General features: G+C 44.1%; 1 protein-coding gene across 6 annotated transcripts in view; it reads left to right on the top strand.

The window, feature by feature from the left end:
* The window catches only part of RANBP10 (RAN binding protein 10), a 60,928-nt gene that overhangs the window by 23,135 nt on the left and 16,775 nt on the right, over positions 1–21,018 (top strand). For 5 of the 6 annotated variants that reach the window (XM_032701057.1, XM_032701056.1, XM_032701060.1 and 2 more), the window contains 2 exons: positions 13,383–13,550; positions 20,213–20,235. In XM_032701057.1, coding sequence (XP_032556948.1) covers positions 13,383–13,550; positions 20,213–20,235 — 191 coding nt within the window. Of the gene's footprint in view, positions 1–11,745; positions 11,866–13,382; positions 13,551–16,412; positions 16,531–20,212; positions 20,236–21,018 lie in introns of those variants that run through there. The other variant, XM_032701061.1, reaches the window with a different exon arrangement.

The following is a 21,018-nucleotide window of genomic DNA, read 5'->3' as shown; positions in this document are numbered from 1 at the left end:
TATTGTTCAAGGATGGCTGAAGGATGCCTTGTGATTTCTTAGGAGTCTGAGTACTTGCTTTTACTGTTTTACTTGTATATTTGATCATTATTTAATACCTTTTCTGGCAGTTTGGATCAGTTAAAGTTACTTCTGCTAGACTGGTAATGGCAACACCATTTATATCGTGTCCTGCTGGAATTCTTTAATGAAAAGTTAGTGTATAACCCATCCCTGCTTGCCACTCCATGTTTAAACCTTTCCCCTGCTAGCCAGGAGGAGATTTGACTTGTCAGGAATTTTATTTTATTTGTGCAGTGAGTATAACCCAGGTTGAGTAGTGCCCAAATCCTCACATTGGCAAGAAAATATATAAATCACTTATTTAGTACCTGCATAAATTATAGAGCATGGCAATTTTTGTATATCCAGTTAAGGGTTAACATAGGGTTAAAATTGACCTTTTTTTAAATAAAAAAATAAGTAAATGTGCATCCCCCAAAAATAGTTATAGGAACACCTCCAGGTGTTAGTTGCACATGCAGTGAGTCCTTCAGCTGGCTGTGCCAGTTCCTATCCACAAACTTGCTTGTGCTTCTGGTACCCTCTAATTTATCCTATCAAACCAGTTTGTGGGGCTGCAAGTGAACTGGGTCACGTAATTGGGTTAATAATAATGGGTGGGGGGCACTGTGTGATTTTGGGGTGGTTATTAACTTGGATCTGTTCATCACACAGGCAGTGCAGGTTGAAACAGCTCCTTTGTGAAACTTTATCCTCTGGAAAAGCCTGGTGCCAGTGTAAGACTCTTAGGTGAGCTGAAACCAGGACACAGTGGTCTGAGGTTATTTTTTATAGAAACAGATATTACTCTCACCTAAGATTTGTGCTGAAAACCTTGATTAAAGACCAAGCATTCCCACCAGTTGACAGTTATCCTGGTCACGGATACGTTTTTATGAAGGATCATCTTTCCAGGGTGTACTGGGCTGAAGGTAACTTGGCTGGCTGTGTCTCCCTAAACTTTTATTTGTCTCTGCTGATGATGACTGGGTACCCTTTATTGTGGTGATGAGTCAGATGATATTTGAACTTGATTGGATTATTTTTTGCACCCAGTTTTGTTTCTTTCAGTCACACAGTCAAACCTTGAAAACAAATGTCAGTGAAAGCATATGCTTGTTTTGCCCAATGCATTATAGTTGAAATGATCAAGGGACTGGAGGTTTGTGAAGCTGCTGAGCTCAGAAGGGTTATTTGCTGTTACCAGAAGGGCTTTGTGTTGGTCATGGCAATGCCCGGGCTGTGGAAAGTTATCACGAGGAAAACTCAGATATGGGTGATGGAGGAGAATCATATCTTGGGAAGTTTCTGGGCCAAATGCCTTCTGGCTGTGTCTGGTTTGTTGCTGGTGATCTGTTAAGGAGGCTGTGATGTTCATACCATGGTTATTAACGCCTGAGAGGACGATGGGGTGAGAGCATCGCCAGAAATTGTCTCGGCAGTAGTGGAAGACACCTGAAACACAAAAAACCAGGGACTTCTTGTGAAGAAAGTGTATTGTAGGGGAGTCCAGTGGTGGTCTGAGGTAGAGGCAGCCAGTTCATTCTCAGTAAATCAGGAGGGATACCATTAATCAGGCCAAAATCCAGAGGGACATGGAAGATCACAGCAGAGAGAGCCTCTGACCTGCAGTGGTGGCAGGAGGAGGGTTGTGATTCTGCCACCTCTGCCCTCCCAGGCTGAGCAAACCCTGCAGATGGATTTTGAGCAAGAGGCACTGGAGCACCCAGGAAGGTGTCCTGTTAAATGGAGGTAAGATGCCAAAGATCTGGGGTTCACAGAGCCCAACAACTGCTCCAAAAACTTCGCTTGTGTGGCCTTGTTGCCAACTTAACTACATTTCGACCCGGAAACATAATTTGTACCTGACTTCAACATCCTAAGAGATTATTGGTAGGTTTAGAAATGGCAGATTTAGCGCTGTGCAGTTGAAGAAATGGGAGCGAAGTGGGTCAGTGTGGTGGGTGAGCCCTGGAGTTGGTGAATCCATTTGTGCAGAATGGATTTTTAGAGGAGTTCCTCACCAGTCGAGAGCTCATCTGGATGAGGGAAGATTATTGTGGCACTTAAAACGGTGCTGGATTCTAAACGTGCACTGCCAAGAAAAATATTTAATAGCAGATTTAAAATTTCTGGCCTTTGTAAATCAGGGCCATTTTGGATTTGTCTCCGAGACTCTTATTTGTGGAGGTGGAGTTTATTTAAGTGAATCTCCTGGTTGTCACCACTGTACTTCTATTTACATCTTCAGTTGTGGTACCCTTGTTTCTTCTAAACTAAACTGAAAGATGCACTCCAGGAGCACTCTAGCCACTAATAGCTATTCAGTCCACAGGACAAGGCTAAGTAATACAGGGTGTACACAGCCCCATTTGAACAAAAAAATTAAAAAAGTAAAGAATCTCCTCCTGGAGGAAGTCTCCTTAGACTGGTTGGAACTGGTTGTTTCATTCTTGAATCTGCCCTTACTGTGCTGCACCATCTGCTATTTTCAAAGTAGCTTTTGATTTTGTTTTGTTTTGTTTTGTTTTTTAAATTTAAGTCAAAACAAAGGTCGTACTAAAGAAATTCATAAGAAATTTGGGCTTCCTGTAATAAAACAAAAGGATTTCCTTTGAACTTAAGCTTTCACATATTTTTACTATAAGGTTTTTCCCCATATGGAATCAATCTCATGTTCAGTGTATGTAAAATGTCATCGTAGGAAAGTAATCTGAGAAACACTTAATTTCTTTTCATTCTGAGCATACACAATTCATTCAGTGTTTCTTTTTTCATCCTCACTCTCAATTCTATGTGTATTATGTATTCTGTATGTATATTTTAAATGCACTGTGGCTGCCCTGCTGCATCTCTGTTGGAGAATTGTGATCTCTGAGTTCCTCTGGCAGTACTTAACTCACTATCATCTTGTTTTCTCCTCCTGCTTCTACTCTCTGCAGATCAGTAAACACCCTTTAAAATTCTTTTAAAATTTTAAAATTAAAATTTTTAAACCATTTTTTAATCAAAATTTTTAAAATTGTATGACCTTTAAAAAAAACTAATTCTATATATCTTTGTGAGTCATGTGGTTTATGGTTGACCTGTCCACTACCAATCAAGGTCTGCTAAGCTCCACTGAGTTGCTCAGTTGTCTTCTCATCCCATGTCAGCTTTCTCCTTTTTCAGTCAGTTTTTTCAGTTTATGTGCTGAGTTTGCCTGAACTTGTATGAAAATTCCAGCCTGAATATTGAAACAGATTTGTTGCATGTGCTGTGAATTCATTCATATCCCATCTTTGGCCCCCAGAACAACTGGAGGCTTCTTTCACATTCTTCAGTTTTTCACATGTCATTAGTGGGCTTTCTGACAAAGTTTGGATTTAAAAGCTCTAAATTTTGAAGGTATCCAAAGTCAAAACTTACTGGTGTGCAATTAAAAGAATTAACTGGGTGTACTGTGTGTGGGTGCATTGTGGTGTGGGAAGGGGCGGTTGTGGGCTGAATTTGTGTACCAGGATGGCTGTGATGGCTCTAGTATAAAATACAAATTATGTGAATTGGTGTTTTGGACTAGGGCATTTGAATAACCTGAATCCAGATCAGTGATTCTTCACCCTGGTGGCTGCCAAGGCCTCTGCCTTAGGTGTGTCCCCCCCCTCAGGAGCTTATCGTGCACAGAGCTGGGCACAGCTTGGTGAGGTGGGATGTGTTTTAAAACACGAGCCTTCTGCTCAGGGCTGATACTGGCTGAGCTGCCACGGCCCGGGGCACTTGGGCAGATGTGTCAGTTCGCTGTGTGATACATGCTCAGGAGTGACACCCGAGCGATCGAGTCCTCAGCTGAGGTCAGACCTGATGCTGTCAGGTGTGTTCAGAGCCAGAGAGTAACAAAACCAGCTCCTGAACCACAGGATTGGGGTTAAATTTAATCTCGTGTTTTGTTTATGGCTGTTTATGTGAAAATTAGCATTTTATAAAGTGAAAGTTCCTGCCTTTTCCCCCTTCCAGCAGACTTCAGTTCATGTGTTTGTGTGGATTGTGTTGATTGTCCTGTCTGAAGCTGGAAAAACTGCTGCCAGCCATTTGGGTTGGGTTTTTAGGGATGCATTGGTTTTCTGTTCTTTTTTTGGTTCTCTTGGTCTTTTCAATTAGACCGGTTTGGGGCACACAGACTTCAGCTTTGAATGGAGGAAGCAGACTGAGGCTCCAGCTGAGCTCTCAGTAACCACACTTCCCCCTGGAGTATTTGGGAAAGTGCTTTGCCGCATCATTCAAGCTGAAAACTGTGAATTAGTATTTCAAGGTAGTAACTCTGGCCTTGGAAAATTAATCAAAGAAAGTCTTTCCACTGGCTTTTAAGTGCTCAGGCATCAGTGTGGGGAAGTGCTTCTTAAAGAGTATGAGTGCCCTTGGCTTTTCCGTGCCCTGATTTCTGTGCCACATCTCTTTCAGAGATGGGCAGGCCCCTTGTGGGGGTTCTGCACTCTTTTCTCATGCGGGATGTTCCCAGAAATGTAGGATACGGATGCGCTGGAGCCTGGTTTTGTGTGGAACTTGCTGTCATCCAGCAGGTTGTGTTGGTTTTGTGCCACGTGGAAACAGTTTCCAAAGCGGAGTGGAGATGGGGTTGCACGGTGGGGTTTGTGGTTTGGCCTTCACCAGTGCCACAGGTTGCATGTCCATCTGTAGCACAGATTATGGACAATCCGGGTAATCTTAGTGACAGCTAAGAGTTGACTGGCATTTTAGAGACAGCAATTTAGCTGTCAGCACGACTTGTAATCACAGCACTGCTTGTTTTTCAGATTAGAGCAAATTCTTTAATGTGGCTGTACCTATTCTTGGAGCCTTTTGGATAAAAGGTAATGTCAACACAAAGCTCAGTTTCACTGTAACTCAAACTGATGGATAGCAGCTGTTTCTGCTGATGGATAAATGTGATCCTCTTCAGAAAATGCTGTTGCTTCACTTGATGTGGGAAGTATTTAAGGAACCTCAGTTTAGAATCTAGAAGGCCTTGTTGCAACCTCTTACCATCATAAGATGTGGTTCTTCTTGAGGACTTCTCTCTCCATAAGGTCTTGTGTTTAGATAAATATTTTTTTTGTCCATCGTTTTCTTAGCTCACTAAATACCATTTTAGGGATTGTTTTTAGTAGTAGCTGGATTCAAGCCCCCTGCATTCCACGGTGAACTCTAGCATTGCTTTTGGCTGAGTCACTGAACTGCTCTGCCTCCATGTCTCTGTAAAATGACTCTTGTCCATTACCTTGCAAGATTTTGTTGGAGGTGTCTTAATATTTTATAAAGGCATTCTTGCCCATCAGTTGAAAGTTGAAAAGTTGGTCTGTAAATGAACATGTGAATTATTTAGCGTGATGAGATTGGCAGCCTTTGATTCTGACTAGTTCTTTGCCCCTTCCACATAATGGATAAATGGCAAAACTCATCATCTGACTTTTCTTTCCATCCCTGTCCTGTGTTGTTTTGCACCCCTGCTCTGCTCCCCACCCCCTCCAATGTGGTGTGTCAGGGAATATAATGGATATAATAGTGCAGTGGTGACCTGATCATGCTAGAGAGCTTTGCCTTTGTTGATGGTACCAGCCTGTTCTGTAGCTGTGCTTTAACATGGTGTGCACTTTACAGGGCTGTAAATGGCTTGTAGCACATCTTGACCTCTCTGGTATAGGGAAGACCCGGATCATGTTCTGACTCTGGCAGGAGATGGACCCATCAGTCTTTTAAGTTAGGAGGACCTGCCATCTTTATTCATTCAAGGAAGTAGAATTTTTATCTTGATTGCTATATTCTTTGGTGAGGTACATGCTAAGTAGTAGTGAAGTGGATTCATTAACACATCTCTGGGGCTGGTGGAACAGACCTTTCCTGTTGAAAAGGTATTGCCTGTGTTGCAGCCACCCAGAGCCTTCTGGTTTTGTTTTTTCTCTTTATGAGTCAATGGATAGTGTCACTTAATATAATTGTGTAGACTGCGGTTTGCTGTTGTTTTGAAGACTAGTTAATATGCAGTAGCTGGCAAATGGTAGGACTTGCTGATCTGGTCTAAAAATCACCTTACCATATCAATATTGTTAAAAAGGGAATTTTACAGTGCTCCTTGCTGCTTGTAGTCTCTGTGATGGATCAGGCAATGCTTGTTAGCACCTGCATTCTGCCTGATCTCCCAAACTCTTGCAGGCTTTTTTAACTGTCTTTCTTGGAGTCTTTTTGGTCTTTGGGTCACAGTGTTCTTTTCTTCCTGCTCTCTGTTAATATGAGACTGTGATTCATTTTTTTTAATACCTTTTTTTTTTCCCCTCTCCTTTGGATTCTTGCCACACACAAGTCTTGCTGTGAGGATTTGGTCTGAGCTTTGTCTCTTTTACAGTTGCAAGTACTCTATTGAAAAACATGGAATAGCTTCTGAGCCAGAGCTACAGCCAGGCCTGCCAAGGGTCCTGCACTCTCTGATTAGGATCATCTGCTGTGGCTGTGCAGGGGCCAAACTGAATCTGCTTGATCTGCTGGGAGCTGGGGTGAGAGGGAGGCCATGAACAGCATTCCCTCCCTGGCATGTGTGCAGTGGTGTGGGGCACTGCACCAGGGCCTTGTAGAGGATTCAGTGTAATAGTGCAAAGATATGGGACCTGAACCCATCCAACCCTTACTTTAGGAAGTTTGTGCTCCATGGGATGAAGTGGTTTTATTCTCTGTACATGCACTGGTTCTGTAGTGTAGGGTTTGGCCTTCTGCTGAATTCAGAGTTATTTTACCACCTTATAGAAGAAATAAAAGCTGTTACAAGAAAGAGAAGTTCAGGATGTTACTAGCTAGGGCTTCCTCATCCTGGTGCCCCTGGTAAGTGGGTTTTAGGGGCTAGCTTTTTTTTTTTTTTTCACCCTTGACATGTTCTGGGCAGATGTCCAAGCCCTTGAAGTTCTGTCAGGAAGATGCTGTAATGTGTTAAGCACGCTGTTCCCTGGTCCTATTCCTGTCCTGCAGCTGGTGTTGTGACTGTACCTAGACAGTTGTTCCATGCCAGGACTATGCTTCCCCTCTTCCTACCACACCAAATCTATAACATAGGTTGCTGTGACCACTGAGCAGCTATTTTTGTAGGCTCATTATGGAAACAGAAAGATGTATTGCAACACTAATAATTGATTTGATTCTGAAGCATAGTTGAAAAGAAAAACCAGGCGACCTCCTTGCTCTCACCCAAACATCTGATGCATCTGCAGCTTCATATGGTTTGGCAGAAATGCCATTAAAACTGAAGGACAGCTGAGATGCTGCAGCACCCCAGATGCTTCTTGAGGCAGCAGACTTCTCATCACCAGGCATTTGGCTTCTGAGGCTGTGGGAGCACCAGGTCTTGCTCAGCCTTCCCTTCACTGGGGCAAAGGCCTGCACTGACTATGCTGGGCTAATGTTCACCAGAGGCACATCCACTTGTAGAGCCAAATCCATTGGAGGCTGGTGGAGTAGTCAACAGAGGATGGTTCTACTTCTGCTGTGGCAATGGCTTCTGCCCCATAGTTATTTTTGTCCTGTCCCTGCCTGGGACTGCTCAGCGCAGGACATTGTAGAAGCAACATCCTATTTCTCCCTGCACCATATTCCATCTGTTCAACCTCTGTTTAACATACCTTCCCCTCCACTGACATCATGCTCTGCTGCTGCCAAAGACCCATGGCTGGCTGAGCAACAGCAGCCTGCACAGCACAGTGCATGGAAAAGGCCCTGCCTCCAACTGGAACGTGGTCCAGCAGTGACTCTGCTGCTGCCTCCACCCTCCACATCCCATTCCCCAAGCACTGGACAAGCAAAGTTTCTACATCTGTTTCTGCTGGACTTTGGATTCAATAAATCTTATTAAAATTATTTTGTTTGGTTTATTTCAGCGTGTTGACACAAGTTCTTGTCCTTTTGCAGCCAGTGTTTGCACACCACTTGCCCTGGCATGGGCAGCTGTGGGAAGCTAAGATTGCTGGCCAGAGGAGTGGGAAGAGGAATGCCACAGGCAAAATACTGGACAGGAATAGAGAGGGGAGAAAAGTGAAAAGTGTTTCAAAGTACAAAAGAGAGAAAGCAGGTACAAGTAAAATTTGGAAAGCCTACAACAGTCACTGGGTTCAGTCCTGAAGAACAAGCCTCCAGCCTCTCATATTACTTGGGATACAACAGTCACAAACCATATTAATAAATTTTCAGATTCTTTCTGAGGAACATCCATCTGCTTTTCATATGGAATCCATATGAATTTTCCAAATGCATCCTTCACCATTCCTTACTGCCCCAGATGTCCCAGGTTTCCCTGACTCTGCAGGTGGGTTACCACTGTATGTGTGGTGAGCAAGGCCCTGGGCTGGGCTGCAGTAGAACATGTTTCTCCTCTGGAATGTGCATGGGCAGGGGATGGTCCATGTGTCAGTGATGAAGTTCATCTGTCTGCCATCATCTTTAGCCCAACAAGCACAGAGCTGAAAGAGCATGACATGTCAGGCTATAACTTACTGGAAAAGTATATTTTCCATGATCTCTGAGCCTTGCGTGTCAGTCCTTTGGCATGTCATCAGAGGGGAGCTCAGTACAGATCCCTGTGTGTTCTGCCTTCCCTGTTCTCCTGTGCCCAAGGGCAAGTCTGACACACTTGAACCTTGTTGCACAGGGGAATGTCATCACTTGCCTTCCTTCTCCACACTGCGAACAAAGCATCAGACCAGGAAAGGCACAGTGAAAATACTACTCTTGGTAACTTCCATCCTGCCTTACCTGCCATCCATCCATCCTCTGTATGATGCTACATGCTTCCAAGGTTGAGCAGCACATCCAGGTCCTGATCTAAGGTAGAGAAATCAAGATCTGCCTAAAAAGTCGTGTAAAGCAAGGCTGACATTGAAGGGGCAAGTTGGGATTGAGCAGGAAGGGATGTAGGACAGTCAGGGGTGCATCTAACTCCAGTGCTTGCCTAAGAGTGACCATTTATCAGTTGATCCTGTAACTGTGTCCTGAAGTAACTCAAGTCTTTTCTGCCACGTGGTCTGACATTGCATAATTCTGACCTGTTTATCAAGCAGCAGCAATGGAACTTGCTGTTCATTTTTTTTCACTGTGTTTTGGGATCAAGATAGTCTGCCAAGAAGATCAACATATCAGCTTTTTCTTGTTAGCAGGCCAAACAGAACTTAGTTGGGTGCTGAACATACAAAAATGTCCTCCCAAGCCCTACCCATGGTTTCTGTTTTTCTTTCTTTCCATTTGCTACCTGCACAGTGTGAGCTATTCTGCATCTTGTTAGTAAATATGTAAATATGTTTTGGGTTTGGGGGTTGAAGGGTTCATTTCAAAGGGGTGTAATTTTAACCTCTTTTTGTTCACTAGCTGCTGAGGTCCTACCTGTGGAGTGGTTCTGATTGGCATGTTCAAAGTATTCTTGTCTTCACAATAAGCTGTAGTGAGAACAGTCTTAGGAGTCAGGATGCTCCTGCATTGACCACTGCCATGGGCCAGGTGGCCAGATCCTTTCTGTCCTCTGCCTGTCTCCCTTCTTTAAAATGATTTTGTGCTTTTGAAGAGAGGATGAGGAAGGAAAAGGAAGGAAGGAGAGAACTGTGTTAACTGGATCCTCCAGCTCCTCTGACTCACTTGATTTCAGTCTATAGAGTGTGGTCTGTCTGGAGTCCCCGACCTGTGCTTTATAACAAAACACACATTCTCCAGTTTTGTCCAGATTTCTAAAGTTTTGTGAGGAATCTGCACTTGCATTTGAGAATTTTTAGACTTGGCCAACTGCATGTAGGTGTGAAGTGTCCATTGCTCTAGACATCAGCTACCGCCAAGAGACTGAAACGGGATGTTATTTATACCCCACAGCCTTGTTGGGACAAGTTACCAGTCAGGAACTGTTCATGCAGGGTTCTCCCAGGGGTTTTGTTAGCAGCAGCTCCTTGTACCCTGCTATCCCAGGAGGGGCTGCTCTGGGTGTTGAGGACTGTGAGCCACTGAGGGTGGTGAGAGGTGCTGGGGAGGAGCTGTGGGAGGGAGCTGAGGCACCGGTGGAGAGATGGCACACGGGAATCTGCAGAGGGGAGCGTTGTCACAAGAGCAGTGATGCACTTTGAGTGACCACAATGGCTTCATGCAGACATCAGTTCAGTGATAAAAAAGACAATAAAGGGGAAAATGCTAGGATTAACTTGCAGAGGGCGAGGGAACAGTGCAGAGAACAACTACAGCCTGCTTCCCTTCTCCACGGGGCACCTTAATCTCCATTCTCACAAGCAACACTGTAAATCCAGAAAGGATTTAGATGATGATGGTCAGAAAAGCAGGGAATAGCTGAATAAGCCAGGAGTCATACACCTGGAAAAGGGATGATTATGGAGGATTTTGTGAAGTCTGTATAATGATGTATGTTCTGGAGAGACGGAATCCACAGTTTGCCATCTTCTCCAGTGCGAGAACTACAGGGTATCCAATACAAGTAGTAGAAGGCATATTTTCATGCTGTTTGAAGTCACACTGTCAAACTTCTTGTTGCAGGATACAGTGGATGGTATGGTATGAGTGTTATATGTGCTTAATGGAGGATTGAACAATTTAATGGAAACAAAATCCTGTCAGGAGTATTGAGTGAACAGACCCTCCATCTGGCTCAGTCTGTATGTGCTGTGGTGGTTGGAGAGGAGTAACTGTTCAGTCAGAGCATGATACGTGCTCGTCCTGTGCTTTTGCTGTCTCACTTCTTCAAGAGCATCCTTGTCCAGGTTGACCCCATATCCCACATGGCCAGCTTTTTTTAAGAGCACGTGCATATCATCAAGGTCACAACAGTGGCTTCTGGAAGTACTTGAGTACAAATTGCACAGAGGTTAAAATGCCCGGAGAATTTGCAGGTGCAGGTGTGGGGAAGGCATTCAGGAAGCCTGATTCAGTCCTTATTAAAGCACTGCTGGACTCTGCACAGGAAGGAGTTGTTGAGTCACTGGAGGCATGAACAGTGTCATGGGAGTCACAGAAGAGGTTGCAATATCCCGGACCCATTACTAGGTGGCGATAGCAAATTGTTATTGATGCAGCAAAGGCCCAAGTTTTCAGCAAGTGTTTTGTGTTTGGAGTGAAGTTGGAGGCTGTTTTCAAAATAGCTGTGATGAGTTACTCCCCATTCTGCTGCTAATCCAAGATAATGCCAAACACTTCTGTCAGGAATACGCTATTTAAATCAACAGGCCCAGATAACTTTGACCTAGGAGTACTAGAAGTGCTGAGTGTTATTTTTAAGTCAGATTATTAGGAAATTTCAGAAGATTGGCTGAATGACCTGTATGCCACTACCTTCATGTTTATTCTGGGCTGAATTTTAGAAATAGGGATACATGATTTGATTAATAAATAACTTAATGATAGGCATATAATTAATGCCACTCAACTTATGTTTACAGTGAGTACAGTAAGTTCTCTCAAACATCTCTGGCTTGCTTTTTTAAGATGACCATAATGATTTGATAAGGCTGACAGTCAGGATTTGAAGCCCTTAGGGTTATGTCCACGTTCAGTGCTACGCAACATTTCAGTTGAAAACAGTGAACTCTGTATATCCATAGCAAAGTGCTGGATGAGCGAATTTCCTTAACTAAGACTCAAAACAAGCTTTTTCCAGCCACTGTTGCAGTACATATCACATTTGTCACTGTCCTCAAGGCCTTTATTCAGTCACTTCTCACTGGAGTTCATCACCACCTTTGGTGCTGCAGGAAGAACCGATACCGTGAGGCACAAGTCTTACAGGAGCACGAGGAGGGTTTTTTTAGTAGGAACAGTTGTGACCTGTAGGTAATTAATCCTATTTTTTCCCCCTCACACTACAGACCCAGTAGTGTCTGCATTGGCACAAGTATTTTGTGATTGTCCTCGCAGTTGGACACACTGTCATGCTTCTCACGGGAGCCTTACCCAGCACATGATGTTTAAACACTTCACTGCTTGGATGTAACTGATGACAAGTTCTTGTTAAATGCTTTGTAATGCCAGGAATGTTTTGTATGCAGAAGAGCTAGAAGTCTGTGTTTGGATTGTATTATAAGTAGCTTAGCGGATAAATTGATTTATCATCTGAAGTTACCAACAGCTTCATTAGAGAAGTTCTGAATTGACACTCATGTAGCAGGTCTGGTTTTGGGGAGACTAAAATGATCTATTCAGTGATGGCAGCGGAGAAAATAAGAGGGATAGTGGAAAGGAGCCAGAGTGTTAAAAACTGTATTTCAATGGTATTTTTACTGGCTGAAATCTTAACAGTGCAAGTTTGACAACAGACTCCCATAGCCCCTATCTCTCCCTCCTTTGTTTTGGCAAGTCAATTTGGCATGGGTTTTGTGCTTGCTGAGGGTGCTGGCTGTGCTGTTGTCCCTGCCTCTCATGAAAATATGGAACAGGACTGGTGCTACTGTCAACAGCTTGTTTGGAGCTGGTCCGAGGGAAGACAGAGCTGACTCTTGTGACATCTCAGTCTGTTCCTTTGGATGTGTGGGATTTATGAGAGGAAATTATTCACTATTTCTGGACTAGGAGTTGCTAGGAGTCCTTCACGCCTTTCACTCCGAAACTTTGCTCTGATGTCCAGAATCTTGGACTGTGGCATGTTTCAGTCTTGCTCCATTCCCTGAGTTTCCCACTGGTGTTCATTTGGAGTGGTGCAATGAACCACTTAGGCATGCACTGAGTGTTTTGTGCTTTTCTTAGAAACCCTGAGCATGTGGCTGCTCCAGCATTTGAAAGCATTTGGTGTTTTAAGCTGTCTGCAGGGTGGGAAATATTGTTGCCCAAAGGGAACACAGCAACCCTTATCAACTGTTAGAAGGGAAATGTGGATTTGAGAATGCAAAAACTGCCTCCATCCGTTCGTTGTGCCTGTGACAGCACTTAACAGACAAAGCTGCAACAGGTTGAGAATTATTTGATACGCTTTTGCTGGGAGATTGTGCTTTTGGGAACCACAAATGTTTTACAAAAGGGAGTTTGTTTCACTTCAGGCAAGATAAAAGAGAAACAGGGGTTTAATGATTTTTAAAACAAAAAAGAAATCCGTCAGAATGACTGTTGACACTTTATTATTTTTATTATTTCTCATAAGGCATAAATGAGTTTGAAACCCAAATAAGGTGCTATGACTAAAGACCATTAATTCCTTTTCAGTTGCTGGTATGTGAAGATTAATACTGGAATGAATCAGGAATGGGAATCAAATTTTGAATCTCCGACAGAAAATTGTGTCCTGAGAGCTGTAGTTGCATGTCCTTGTGCTGAACTGGCTTCACTGCTGTCCTGTTCTTTTGTCTTGTCTTTTGCAGGATGGGATAAACATTCTTATGGGTACCACGGTGACGATGGGCACTCCTTCTGTTCCTCGGGGACGGGGCAGCCCTACGGCCCCACGTTCACCACTGGAGACGTGATCGGCTGCTGTGTCAACCTCATCAACAATACCTGCTTCTACACGAAAAATGGCCACAGTTTAGGTAAGTCAGGGGAGGTGTTTTCAGGAGAGGGATGCTCCAGCCCTGCCCTCACTGCTGTTTAGTACTTCCCTGTGTTGTAACTCTTGGCCCGTGCCTGTGAGTGAGGTTTAAGAAATGGAAGAGAAAAGAGCACTCAGCAGCAATCAGGAGTTGTGAGTTGGCTCCAAGACAGAAATACTTCCAGCAGGTAAAAAGGTTTCTATGCTGCTCAGTTTGTTAAGGTAGGTTAGGATTGCCTGGCTGGGCAACAGGAAAATAAAGAAGTGGGAAGTTAAATTAACATGTTGTTCAGTTACCTACAAAGCCACTGTCCTGGTGTCTTCATTTTTAAGGGACTTGTCCATCTGAAAGCCTTAACACGTTGGTCTGAGCATTCCCAAAGCTAAATATTAATTCAGCATAGGAAGTCTTATTTAAGCACTGGCCATTAGTTCAGTTCATTCCACAGTTGTTTCACTTATTGTCCTAAAATTAAGGACTTCAAAATTATGCCCAAATGAATATCTCACAGATGTTTTCCAGACATCTGTCATACCCGATTTCTTTAAAATAGAAACTTTTGACCATTTTCCCCTAAAATACCTTTCTCTTGGATGACATGTTCTCCACCCCAGATAAATTCTTGTCATGCAGAAAGTTTTTATAAGTTCATCTCGCCTTTTGTGCTGGGATTCATTTGGTTTGGCAGGGAGGGACAAGCACTCCTTTCCTTTGCTTCTCCTTGCTGCATCAATTCAAGATGAAGAAGCTGGTAGGAGAATACCCTGCTCAAAACACTTAACAGAACAAAGTTGTTTTGAGTTACTGGCTGGGCTGAAGGAGGGAGTGAGACTGGAGCACAATGTGTGCCTGGAGAGGGCATAATTTCTGGTGAGCTCTTGGGAAAAGGACTGAGCTCCCTGGGATTAGAGAGTGATGGACATACTGGACAGAGTCCAGCAAAGGGCTGCCTAGATGATGAAGGGATTAGAGCATCTGTCCTGGGAGGAAAGGCTGAGAGAGCTGGGGCTGTTCAGGCTGCCCATGTCAGTCCAGTACTGGTAAGACAAGTAGAGGCTTGAGAGCAACAGCTGATGGTGTAGAGTGTGAGCTGTTGCTTAGGAATGACACAAGTTCATACAACAGCGACAGAGGTGATGCAATAGTAAAAAATATTTCACAAAATCTCTCCATTTAGTTGCTGTCCTTGATTTTTAGCATATATTTACACAGAAGCCCTGTGGTGGTTTGTGCTGTGCCCCTGTGGATGTTTTGTGTTGTTGGACTGGGTGGTTTTCCAGCTTCACTGTTTTTCAGCCTGACAGTGCTGTTACTTTTCATCATGATGGCAGTGTAAGAGTCAGGAGCAGGCCAGGTCTTCTATTTAATGAATATGAATTTGTTAATTTGAAATTTAATTTATTTTTAATGGTCAGGAATCTGCACAGTATAAGCTGTGTCAGTTGGAAAGTTGTCACTTGCTCCTTCTCTGTTCCATTCCCAGGACCATGTTGTACCTGAGTGTCTGAGCAGATGTAGCTGAACAAAGAGCCCAGTTCAGTAATTCTGTGTTGCCTTTCATCATTGCCACCCTGTGATTCTTTGCCTTGTGTCCTGCTCAGAGATCTGGTTTGTTTGGGACATTGGGAGTGCTTTGCAGCAACAAAGTGATCTAGTCTTCCCTTCTTAAATTTTAGTGCTCCTTTTCCTTCAAAGAAAGGGCTTTTTTGGATGGAAAGCTTGTGTTTTTCTGATCTGGCATTGAATGACTCCTTGGGGAACAGCCTATCCCAGCGGTGAACAATGCCAGTGGGAAGAAACAGGAAAGGAAGGGAACTGTGCTTGGAGAACAACATCAGATATCAACACTGCCGTGCCCTGGGTGTCCTCTTGGGCTCTTCAGACATACAGTGCAAGACATGAGCTGTCTGAGAAAATGCCAGGTAGAAGACTCAGCTGAGCATTCACAACTGGCTGCTGTGTGTACCAGCTTCTCTTTGAGCTGTGGTAACATAATGGTTGTACTGAGAGAGGAGAGACAGTGTGGTTAGAGGAGACAGGGATGGAAGTGCCACAGAACAGCAGACCTCAGTCCTTGCTGGGTGGCCCCACAAGAGCTGCAGGAACATTTTACTGCCTTTTTTACAAAATCAGAATGAAAACCTCATCGAGGAAGACTATTGTTGAGGGCCAGTGGTGTCTGTGTCACTGGAAAAGAAACACAGTGTCCAAGAGAAGTGCTTCCTGTGGATTGCTGAGGAGAGGAGCCCTTGACCACAGAACAGATTGCAGTCACCTGGCTGTTACACAGCTCCTCGTGGGCTCAGGAGGACACGTGTGAGGGAGGAGGTGAGGCAGGTGTCAGCAGAGGAACCGAGGCCAAATGGAGGCAGAGGCAATTTATCTGGAAGTCAGAATGCTTTCTTCACTGATGGAAGCATCTCCTTGAAGATCTTGGAACTTTTCATGATATTTTGTGCTAACTCGAGAATCTCATTTCGGTGCTGTGTAAACCCAGGGTTTACCAGGAAGGGGTTGAATGTGTTTTTTCCTGATGTTCCCTGACATAAAGCCCCTGTAGCTGTCTACATCTCCTCTTAGGAGATGAGGTCATTGTGTAATCCTGCTGCAGATACTAAAAATATTCATGAGACTAATGAGCCCCTTTGTGAGGCCAGTTAGCTTGAGAGTAGGGTTTCAGAGTTTGAATTTGTCTTGCTTTTAATGGAATTACTGTAGCTTTGTCTTTCCACTTCTCTCTTCACCATTTCAGTCCTCTCCTTTTCATCTGTTAATTAGACATCCCCCTTTTGTTTTCCTTGCAATTTCTTCTGTTGCTTAACTTTTATCTTCCATTGTCTCCATACTTTTTCATTTAATCAGATCCATCAGGAGCACTGTATAAGAACTGTTTTCTTGACCATCACAAATTCTGGATGTTCTGGTTGGAGCTAAGTCTTGAACTTTGTTTGGAGACGTCACATGAAAACTGTTTGACATCGTATGTAGTCTTAATTCTCTGTTCTGGAAAATGTCTTGAATGTCTTCTGGCTGCTGATGAAACGCTTTTGACAGGTTCTGAGCAGAGTCCTGGCAGTAAAAAGTACAATGAGATGTGGCTAGAAGTGTGGTGAGGGTGAATTAGGAGAGAAGGAGGGAGAAATGTTGGGGCTCCAGCCATTGAGTGGAAAGTCTTGGACCAGGACATAAAGGAGAGGATGTGACTGCTACAGGTCTCTGGGTTTAAGTGGATGAGTTTGCTTGGGGACTAATGTAGGAGTGTCTCAGATCTCAGACTTTGACAGCAGACCAAGGTAAATGGAGCAGCAGGGCTATAAAAAGAGCACACAACCCTCTGAAGTCTTGGCATAGAAAACTTCCTGTAGCTTGAGTTCTAGTGCAGGCTCTTGGAAAGACTGAGTTAACCTGTAAAGTAAAATATCCATTCTGCAGCCAGTTTAGAGACTAAGGGAAACATTAGGGATGATGAAGAAATCTGTTGTCATAGAGATCCGCAGGTGTCAGTCCCAGATTTAGTAGGTTTGTCCTGAAAACTTCAAATGAAGTTTGCAGAGAGCGAGAGCATTGGGTTGTTTAAAACAACACTTCAGGTTAATCAAATTTAAAATTACAGAATCCTGGAATGGTTTGGGTTGGAAGGGACCTTAAAGGTCATCTCGTTCCAACTACTCTGCTATGGGCAGGGACACCTTCCACTGGATCAGGTTGCTCATAGCTGAATGTGTTGGTGCTTATTGCAATCCATCAGCACTGCTTAAGGATTCTCTGCATCGTGGTTGCCTAAACAGATGCTGGAGGAGTATCCTGACATGCAGGCAGGGGAGTGCCATGGCTCCACACCCAAATGCATGTTGTCTTGTGCAAATTGAATTCTGAAGTGTCTTGTGAGGACAGTGGCCAACTGTGAGGCAGTCAGGATGATTGTTACTGGGTGGAGAGTAGAGACGGGCCAGGAGGTCCACGTTGTGTGCATGGGGATGTTCATAAGTGTGTTTTAGTCATGGAAAGCTGGAAGTCCTTTGATTAGAAGGCAGGTGAAGGTGTTGATCTCTTGTCCCCCCTTCATTTAATGCCTTTATATCACTGCCTTGATGATCATGTTAACATTGTGGACTTAGAGGAGAGGCTCTTCACACCTTTGCTCTTGCCTCCTGACCTCTTGAGTTGTCCAGTTCTTATGTCCTTAAATTTATGAAGGTTGATGTTTTAAATTGGATGCAGGGTTTGGAGGTGCTGCAGAGAGAGGATGCAGTTTCACATTCAGCTGCCTGGTTGGAGCTGTGATTGTTTCACTCTGTGCTGTTGAGTCTGCTGGGTGCAGGTGTGGAGCAGTGCAGATGCAGGATGAACTCTAAGCAGACGTGTTTGTGCAACAGATCGAGTGCTGTGGCAGAAAGCATTTTATTAGTCTTAGTTGTGTAACAAAAGGCGCAAAACATATGTTTGTCTTATCATAAGGGCAATGTAATAAGTTTATTTATAGAATCACAGAGTAATTTTCGCTGGGAGGGATCCCTGGGGGTCATGCATCCAACACCCTGCTGAAAGCAGGCCCAGCTCGATCATGTTACTCAGAAACTCATCAAGCTTTTACTGTCTTCAAGAATGGAGATCACCCAGGGTTTTTTTCTGGTCCCCTAATTCAGTGTTTGACCACATTCATACTGAATTTTTCTGATCAGACTTCCCCATGTTGCAGCTAGTCTCTGTTTCCTCCTGTCTCCTGCCACCAAGCATCTCTGAGAAAAGTCTTTTCTATACCCTCCCATAAGGTAGTTGTAGGCAGCAACAAGTGTCTGCCCTAATGTTTTTAAGACTGAACAGTGGCTTTTCCCTTAGCCTCTCTTTGTCTTGCTGGCCTCTGCTGGACTCACTTCAGTCTCAGTGTGTCTTGTGTTGGAGAGCCCAAAAGTGGGCATCGTACCGCAGTGTAGACTCACAGGGGTTGGAAGAGAAGGGAAAAATCCCTTCCTTTAACCTATGCTTTTGCTAATACAGCCCAGCTCTACTCTCACTAATACAGCTCAGGACATGGTTGATCTCCCTCACTGCACAGACCCACCACTCTGCTCTCCTTGTTACCCAGCAAGACCCTGAATCCTCTTCTGCTTTCTCTCCAGTCAGACCCAGCCTGTCCTGTTTTCTGGGAATAGTACAACCTGGTACCAGGGCTCTTCAGTTGCTTTTATTGAGCTCTGGGGGGTTTGTGCTGGATCATTTCTCCAGCTGTAGCACTGTGCCCTGCAGGCTGTTGTCCACTCTGCTGTTTGGTGACAGCTGTGACCACACTCCATCCCATCCTCAGGGTCATTAGTAAAGACATGAAACTATATTGGCCCTGCCATCGATCCCTGAGGGACAACTCCTGGACTTTGAGCTGCTGATCACAACCCTTCGATCCTGACAGTCCAGCCAATTTTCCACCCACCTTGTAGTCCACTCAAAACCCGTATCCTTGTCCATGTGCTGGAAGCAGTTCCAGCCGTACAGCGACACGAGCCGGGCCACCTTTGGCTCCCAGTGATGCTGGGGGCAGAGGAGGACTCCAGGACAACAGGCTCAAGGAGATTGACCTCATTCTGGCATAAGGGTGGAAACAAGCTTTCATCCAGCTGAGCAAAACAACTGCAGAGTGGAAAAAAAAAAAAGGTCTGAGTTGAGGAACAATATTTGGGCAATGTGAGGAGGTGAGAGAAGTGCTTACTGAACACTGTCCTCAGCCAGCTGTTCAACATCACCTGTATGCACAAATTTTGGTTGGGTATAGAGAGGGCACTCAACAGACAAGGTCCAAACTTGCCAGGATGTTCCTTAAACCATATTGGCTATCTGCCAGGATGTTAATTTAACTTTATTGGATGTTTATTTAGTAAAATATTTAGGATTTCTTTCTGAGCACTTGATTTTGGATCTGTGCTGTTTTGAATAGTAATTATTTGTTTCCTGTGTTGACTCCTAAAACTGGTTTAAATTACCATTTCAGGCTGATGGGTTTGCAGAGCTGTGCCTGGGGTAGCCTGACTGTGGCTGAGTGTTGTCTCTAGCCAAAACTCTGTTAGTCATCCTAAGCAACAGCAGCCTCAGCTTAGCTGCCTCTTTTCTGGCATGCCAAGTGTTAATAAAAAGAGAACCATACATGTTTTTTCCCATTTCTTGTACTTGGAAGTGCAGCAGCAGAGTTGAGGGTGCAGCTGTTCCTTGCACAGTGTTCCTCAGGTGCTCCTGGCTCCAGCTCAGTCCTGTTGCAGGGCTGTTCCCCAGCTGTGATGCAAAGTGTTGAATCTCTCTGGCTGGTAAGAAGAACTAGTTATAGCCTAAACCAAAGCATTGTTATACAAAAATTCTGTTTCTAAAGCCACAGTGAGTCTTGCAAACTAACTCCTTCATAGTAACAGAGGGAGAAGCAAAGGAAAGAGGAGCTGCATTTAGAAAATCAAATTTTTGGGAGAGACGTCGGAAACCCTGAACCTTTCTTCAGATGCAAAATTTTGCAATGGAGGGGACTGGGGAGGGAAGTTACTTCTAAATATGTCAGGTGGTGAAATGCGAGGTCAAAGCTGGGATTTATTGAAATACAGTAACGTTTTTATCATGTTGAGGATGTAGGCAAGCAGGGAAAAAAATCCTTTGTCTTTTTAATTCTAATATTTTTCCCCCCACAGGTATAGCCTTTACAGACCTCCCTGTAAGTACACTTATTTTCAGTATTTTAACTAAGGATGCAAACAGAAGGGAGGGGGAAGAGTGTGGGGGTGTGATTTTTTTTCTGTTTGATGCCCTATTAAAAAAAAAAAGGTAACACACATTACTGAATGATGTGGATACTCCTTTTTCTGAAACTTCCTGATCCTGTGACTGGGTTTGTGGGCTACTCACATGCCTCCTCCCATCCCTTACCACCTCTAAGAATATGTTGCTTCTTCCCCTGGAATTAAAACAAAGATTCAGACTTCTTTGCAGGTCACTGTCTTCCAAATGCAGCTTTGACTGTGAGGGATATTTGTGCAAAGTTATAGGGTAGCCTCTCATATCCCATCATCTGAGAGCACCAAATGTTATTTTTCTCAGCTTCTTCCTCTCTCACCCAAGTTTTGCAGCCACATTGGAGTTCTGAGAAGGGGACCAGGCTCAGCCTCCTGTGGTGTGTGCTCTCATTGCACAGGTTTTTCACAAGCCCATGGTGAAGAACTGGCTCATGGAATTGCTGGAGGAATGTATTTGGCATCCATATGGGGCTGACAGTTACTCCTGGGGTTCACCAACCCTGCTGCTGAGCTACTCCTGAGTGCAGTGACACCTCCTGAGTTACTCCAGACAGTGATGTCCAGCTGGGCCTTACAAAAGCACAACTTTCACAGTGGGTCATGAACAAGAAAATGGTCCCTCTTTTTAAGACCCAAGGAACATGTGTTTAGGAGTAGCAGATAAAACCAGGTCAGGCCAACACCAATAGATCCACTGAAGGGCT

Source organism: Chiroxiphia lanceolata, chromosome 13 (assembly GCF_009829145.1).
Source record: "Chiroxiphia lanceolata isolate bChiLan1 chromosome 13, bChiLan1.pri, whole genome shotgun sequence".
In the NCBI taxonomy this organism is placed as follows: domain Eukaryota; kingdom Metazoa; phylum Chordata; class Aves; order Passeriformes; family Pipridae; genus Chiroxiphia; species Chiroxiphia lanceolata.
Note: the sequence above shows the minus strand (reverse complement) of the source record. Positions and strands in the feature narration are given on the sequence as shown.